Here is a 7,462-nt window from a genome sequence, read left to right as displayed (position 1 = left end):
ATCGCTTGGGCTCAGGACTGATAGTTAGCATTCACCTTTGAAACCCCGGTCACCTGATTTAAAATGTTGTACACTTGAAACACACATACATCTATATAGATATAAATATAAAATGCACTTAAGTGAAAAAAAAAAAAAGAAAAGAAAAGAAAAGAAACCCCAGTCCCGAGTGTGGTCATTTCCACATAGTAGGAGCTCTGTCTGTGTTCCCTTGAGAAGAAACAATGTCACAGAACAATCACCCTCTATCTAGTTACTGCTTTGTCAAAATCGCCCAGTGGCTTTCACTGGTGAAGTGTGTGCTATTTAACCTGGCTTCCAAGTCCCACCATAGACAACAGCCTAGGCATGTCTCATGTTAGCTCCCATTCCCCCAACACTCACCCCTCTCTTAACATATACACATCCTTAATGTAGTCCTGAAGCAGTGAGGGTCTGGAATGAGATGCTTCACATCACACCCTGCCTGTGGTAAATGCTTAATAAGGAGGAGTTGCTATTACTGCTGCTCCTCCTCCTACTTCTACTGCTGGATCTAGAAACTGGCAGGGGAAGGATGAACTCAGGTCTCCTAACTGAGTCCAGTGCTCTTTGCTCCCACTGCTTCTTTGCAGCACACAGTTGAGTACACAGTGAATACTGAACTGTCAGACCTTTGATTCCACTCTTCTTGGTTCCTTCTCTTTCGGGGTCCTGTGGCCACAGGGGATTTCGGTGACCAGAGGACAGAACTGGCTTCTCTCTGAGCAGACACAGATGCGTGCAGCATCAGAAGTCTATAGAGTTGGAGGCTACTTTTGACATCATCTCCTCCAGAGCAATGCATAAATAATTTCTACAGCACCCATGAAAGGGGTTCACACAGCCTCTATCTGTATGCACCTGTCCCTCAGAAGGCTGATGATCCCAGCACTGTTTGGCCATGATAGGGAAAACAGTCTTTATCCTGCTGCCCCTTAGCACTTTTGCCCCCTGCACCTCATCCTGCCTGCTGAAAAGACACTCTTCCCAGCGTGAGCCTGGACCCTGCCAGCTCTGACAGTCCTCTTCCTTTTTGTTATAGATGAAGGATGTGGCAGCAAAGCAACCATTCAAAGTTCCATCCTTATCATTTTTCACTTTGTTCTTTTTGGCCTTGGTTGTGTACATCAGCTTAGAAAATATCATTCCAGGGCTAATGCCTGGGGTTAATGAGTGACTAAGAGCACTCTACTTTTGCAATACAGGGCATGTTATAAAAATGGAAAGATCTTGCTTTCTGAGAGATGTAAGTGGCTTCTTGGGCATATGCTGTAAGTAGTTTTTTTCTCTCTCTTTGGAACTTTGAGCCTATCTATCAGCAAGTCAGAATCCCAAATAACCACAAACTCCAAATTCTTAGCTCTAGAGGCTAAGGTCTAAGCGTGGTCATCTGATAATTGACCTCCTACCAGCCTCTGTGGCTTTTACAGAAAGAGGACTCTGGTGACAATGTGAAGACTGGATAGAAGGGAAGAAGCAGGGGGGTGCAGTGAGGAGACACTGAAAGCAGTGTGACCTGCTAGGAGCTGGTGGAATAGTTCAGGCCATGAACTGAGGCAGCAGCAGTAGAAAACGAGGGAAAAGAAACTTTTTGAGAGGTATTTAGAAGGTAGTACTCATAGGGCATCATGACTCATTAGATGTGAGGATGACTCCCAGGTTTCTGGCATGGGAGCCTCAATAGACAGTGATATGGAATGAAGATGAAGGAGCAGTCTTAAGGGCCAAGGAGATGTATTTACCTTTGGGAAACTGAGATTTCCAAATTGAAACTGAGGTAGTTTTGAAACATTCTGGTGGATATATGAAGTAGGCAGCTGGAGCAATGTCTGGGAATATAGGAGAATGATCTGGACTACAGTATGTAGTTTTGTGCAATGGCAGTTGAGTTCCTGGAAGTGGATGAGGTCACTCAGGAAGAGAATAGATAGCTGAGGGAGGAGTCCTGTCTAGACTCAATGGATCTCTTCTTTCATATTACACATGTCCATGGTCATTGGATTCCACAGCTGACTCCCTTACTCCACTGCCTTGTACTCTTCCAGGCTCAGAGAATCTTACATCATATTTTCTGGCTTTTGCTCTAATAATTCAGAAATAACATAAATGAATGTAGGAATAATACTGTAAGATGTCTTGCAACTTAGAAATGACTCTTTAGATGATACTGATGGTGAGAGAAATCTGAAATACAAAAAGTTATACTTTTATCTTCCTGTTGTTTAGAAACACTCCTGTGACTTCCGTGTATTGCATGAATGCTTATGATCTTGTACATGGCTCCATAAACTACCACCATTCCATTCCAACTAAATGTATCTTGTGGAAATTATTCTCCTTTTGTCTTTTATCCAATGAAAAGCACAGGTGTTCTCCCATCTCATTTCTTATAGATTTTATCTTAAGAAAAATGCCAAATTAAAAAATATCTAAAATTCTGATCTACAAAAAATAATGTAAGCAAAGAGAGTGGTAGTTTTATCTAAGCATTCTTCCCAAGGCTGCCTCTGGTTCAAATAAAAAGTAATTCAATTTATAAATTCAGCCCAGTTTATCCCCAAAGTTTTCATATGTTGCTATTACATCTGAACAACAGTCTTTGCCATTATTTCTGTGGCCCCAGCAAGCCACCTATTTCCTGCTCTTATTAGATGTGCCATCAATTTTTCAGGGGAGAAAAGCCTCCCCACAGGCCCTGGCGAACACACCATTGAATGTTTTATATTGTTTTACTAATTATGATGGGTGATTATTGTGTGTTTCTGATTCAGAGTTTTCATCCAGCTAAGATCCCCCAATGGTTTTCTCACCTCATCTCTTATAGATTACCTTCCTTCCAAAATGCCACTGTTGCTCTATCTGGTTCTCTTGGTACTTGGGATTCATTATGCACCACCTAACATCTCTGAAGGCACAGTAACTTCCTGCCATTCCCCTCAACAAAATGCCACTCTCTATAAGATGTCATCCATCAATGCTGACTTTGCATTCAACCTGTACCGGAGGTTCACTGTGGAGACCCCAGATCAGAACATCTTCTTTTCCCCTGTAAGCATTTCTGCAGCTTTGGCCACGCTCTCCCTTGGGGCCTGCTCCAGTACCCAAACCAAAATCCTGGAAGGCTTGGGTTTCAATCTCACAGACACCCCAGCAGCAGAGATCCAGCAGGGCTTCCAGCACCTGATCTGTTCACTGAATTTTCCAAAGGAGGAGCTGGAATTACGGATGGGAAATGCCATCTTCATTGAGAAGCAGTTGAAACCACTGGCAAAGTTTTTGGATGATGTCAAGAACCTCTATGAGACTGAAGTCTTTTCTACCGACTTTTCCAATGTTTCTGCAGCCCAGCAGGAGATCAATAGTCATGTGGAGGAGCAAACCAAAGGGGAAATTGTGGGCCTCATTCAAGAACTCAAACCAAACACCATTATGGTCCTGGTGAACTATATTCACTTTAAAGGTAAGGTTCTAAGATATCCATTTCTAGTTCAGAATTCCAATAATTTGGTGGAGCACTGAAGGGAGCTCATGATGTCTTCTCACTGGCATCAGTAGGTGTCCCTCACACCACAGTGATGTGCTCCACCGGACATAGCTGTATGTATTTTTGGATCTTCCAGGGAGGCCACATAGCTCTATGGATGAGCCCAAGAAATTTCTAGGGAGAGGGCACTTTCAGAGAGGTGAGTTACAGTGGTATTAAAATCCTTCTCATATCTAGCTAGAGAATCATGGTTTCCAAAAGATTTGGTGAGGTGGGACAAGCTTGCACTTGGCAGGTAAACAGATTTGGGTTTAAACCTTTCTGTTACCCTCAGTTGCTGTTCACGCTTGGGTATGTTGCATAAAGACTTCTTTCATGTACTATGTATCCACTATGTACTAAGCACCATGCTACGTGTGTGTGGCTTATAGACATTGTCTCATCTAATCTTCACAAGTGCGCAGGTTCACACAGTCAATAAGTTTTAGAGCTGGTATTCCCACTCAGGTTTGTCTGATTCTAAAGCTGGTGCTTGTAACAACAAGAATCATGTGACTCTTTTCTGAAGGTGCTGTGCCCACATGATTTCTCCTGGTTCTACAGCACATGTCAGCCACGTTTCGTGGAGGAGTGAACAATTCTTGGCCACAAATCACACACTTGTAGACGGATGAAACGGCAGAACAGATCTGTTGTCTCATTTCACCCTGTGTGTTGGATGTGCTTATACCTTTTTACAGAAGAGGAAACTGTGGCTCTGATGGGTTTAGTGTAAGTATAGTGGTTTTGAACACAGATGGAACATCAGTTGAACATGGAGTCCAACAACCATGGACGTGACTCCTGGCTCTGCCACCAGCTAGCTGGGAGACCATGTAAAGTCACTCTCTCTCCCAGATCCTCAGGTACTCATTTGTCAAACTGGTTGACAGAAGGCACGTACCTCTTTGGTGGTATTAATTAGTAGATTAGATGACTGATGGAAGAGTTCACATTGGCACTAACACTGGTTTAAAACAAACAACTCTCTTTTCTCTGTATTTTAAGGCCAGTGGGCAAATCCTTTTGATCCATCCAAGACAAAAGAGGGTTCCAGCTTCTTAGTGGACAAGACCATGACAGTGCAAGTGCCCATGATGCACCAGGTGGAACAATACTATCACCTGCTGGATACAGAGCTAAACTGCACAGTGCTGCAAATGGACTACAGCAAGAATGCTCTGGCACTCTTTGTCCTTCCCAAAGAGGGCCAGATGGAGCAGGTGGAAAGAGCCATGTCATCTAAAACACTGAAGAAGTGGAACCGCTTACTGCAGAAGGGGTAAATGTTTTATATGGTGTGAGAAGCAGAGGGTGGGCATAATGGCACAGATGAGACAGAGTTCAGCAGAAACCCAGAGGCAGGAGAATCACTGTGAAACATGTAAGAGCTGTGTAATGACCACTAAATTATAGTGAGAGCATATAATTTTTGCCAATCCCTTGGCTGGGCACTTTACATACTTCATTTCATTGAAGCACATCAACAAACCTGCAAAGGAGAGAGTATCATGGACATTTCTCAGATGAAGAAATCAGGATTAGAAAAATAAAATGAACTATCCAAAGTCAACCATCTAGTGAATTGATGAGTTCCCAGAGGCCAACTGGAGCTTGAGGGATGAGTAGGATATTGACACTAAGAGGCAGCCATGCTGGGCTGCAAGTGCTAGATGGAAAAACCATGAAATTCCCCTGGTACTACCCACTGAGATTCATGTCACTGGCTCTCCAACCTTGGCCAACATTGTAGAGATGTTTCTTTTTGATTATAAGTGGGTCACATCTTCCAACTTCCAGTGCTGCAGTCAGTCCCACATTGGCTGAACCAGATAGCATTCCTTCCTGGGTAACTTCTGAGGTTTTGATGCCATATATTGACCTGCATAGCAGTGGTTGTCAATACCTAGGAGAGGAGCAGAGTCCAATATATATATACTATGGAGACAAAGAGGGAGGGAATCATGGGCTTAGTGTGCTGATAGCCATGTGTTCCCTCACCCTACCCTCACAGGTGGATTGAATTGTTTGTTCCAAAGTTTTCCATTTCTGCCACATATGACCTTGGAGCTGTCCTTTTGAAGATGGGCATCCAGGATGCCTTTGCTGACAGTGCTGATTTTTCTGGACTCACAAAGGACAACGGTCTTAAACTTTCCAGTGTAAGTTGATAGAGTCCTTTAATGTATGAAAGGGAAAGGCCATTGAGAATCAGTTAATTCAATTCTCTCATTTAATCAGTGAGGATTCTGAAACCTAGAGAGGCAGAATGACTCCTTCTAGGCCAGATTTACTCCAGGGTCATTCTCATTACCCTCAAACATCTCACTGTAACAGTTACTTCCAGCCCTAACCTTCATGTCCTAAAATGATTCTGATAGAAGAACCTAATCATCAGAATTAACTCTGATGAGATACAGTCCTTGAGGAGATGGTAGGGGAAGGGGAAAGCTTAAGAACTGATTTCTAGAGGCAGAAAGCCATGGAGAAAGAGGTGGTTCCCTGACAGCTAGCTCTAAAATCACTGGAGAATCACTAACTACACTTAAACAAGTGGCCTTCATATTCAAGCACCATCAACATATTACAGTAAAGTGGTAGCCCCATCCTTCTTTTTACTTTCCTGCTTCCAGACTATTCCAAAGACGTTTCCTGTTTTTTCAGGGTATCACCAGTATTTGTTCTCCCCTGACAGGTTGCCCACAAGGCTGTGCTGCACATTGGTGAAAAAGGAACCGAAGCTGTCCCTGAAGTCAGTTTCCTGAATCAGCCTGAGATAACTCTTCTTCATCCTGTCATCCATTTTAATAGATCCTTCCTGTTGTTGATATTGGAGAAAAGTACCAGGAGTATTCTATTTCTAGGGAAAGTTGTGGACCCAACGAAAGTGTAGTTGGGAAAGAGGTTGTTGACTAATTGCATGTGTTTACTGCAATAAGAAATAAACAAATAGTATAGCCTGATGTGATCGATGTGGGCTTGGATGTGTTTTCCTTTGTGCAGGGTTGGAGACTGGACCTTAGCTAAATTTTATTGGGTGTCAAGAGGCCACTCTTGTGATCAAATATTCAGATAATAAGTGTTCCCGAAGTGCAGGAAGGCCTCATGTCAATACATTCCCCTTTGTTAGAACCCTCACCCCCAACCCGGTTACTTAGCTCCAAGGAATTTTACTGGCCTGTTAAATGCCCCTTCTTCTACCCCTTGAGCAGCATGGAGGTTAGGAATGCTGAAGTTAAAAATTCATGCATAATGTTACAGTTGAACCTCTGTATCCACAGTTCCAGGGATCATGTAGTACTTACTGAAAAAAAACTGTGTATAAATGGACCACACAGTTCAAATCTGTTTTGTTCCAGGGTAATTTGTAGTTTGAAATCAGGGAGCATGATCCCTCCAGCTTTGTTCTTCTTTCTCAAGATTGTTTTGACTATTGGAGATCTTTTGCAGTTCCATACAAGTTTAAAATTTTTGTTCTAGTTCTGTAAAAAATGGCATTGTTATTTTGATAGGGATTGCTTTGAATCTGTAAATTGCCTTAGGTAGTATGGATATTTTAATTATGTTAATTCTTTCAACCCATGAGCAGAGTATATCTTTCCATTTATTTACATTGTCTTCAATTTCCTTCATCACTGTCTTACAGTTTTCAGAGTACAGGTTTTTCACCTCCTTGGGTAAATTTATTCCGAAGTATTTTACTCTTTTTGATGCAATTGTAAGTGTAATTGTTTTCTTAATTTCTCTTTTTGATAGTTCATTTGTAATATATAGAAAAAGCAACAAATTTCTGTATATTAATTTTGTATCCTTCAACTTTACTGCATTCATTTAGTACTTTTAGTAGTTCTTTTCATGGAGTCTAGGATTTTCAGTATATAGTGTCATTCCATCTACAAATAATAACAGCTTTATTTC

At 42.0% G+C, this 7,462-nt stretch overlaps 1 protein-coding gene across 1 annotated transcript; it reads left to right on the top strand.

Moving 5' to 3' along the window:
• The first annotated feature begins 1,240 nt into the window (after positions 1-1,240).
• Positions 1,241-6,516, top strand: SERPINA7 (serpin family A member 7). The gene is made up of 5 exons (XM_006216531.4): positions 1,241-1,292; positions 2,846-3,481; positions 4,553-4,826; positions 5,559-5,706; positions 6,240-6,516. Exons 1-5 carry the CDS (start codon positions 1,241-1,243, stop codon positions 6,435-6,437), a joined length of 1,308 nt encoding a protein of 435 aa, XP_006216593.2. The 3' UTR covers positions 6,438-6,516.
• The last annotated feature ends 946 nt before the right edge of the window (positions 6,517-7,462 follow it).

The sequence above is a fragment of the Vicugna pacos genome, unplaced genomic scaffold (genome assembly GCF_048564905.1).
Source record: "Vicugna pacos unplaced genomic scaffold, VicPac4 scaffold_76, whole genome shotgun sequence".
Taxonomy (NCBI): Eukaryota; Metazoa; Chordata; class Mammalia; order Artiodactyla; family Camelidae; genus Vicugna; species Vicugna pacos.
The sequence above is the reverse complement of the archived record's forward strand: the minus strand, read 5'-3'. Positions and strand labels throughout refer to the sequence as shown.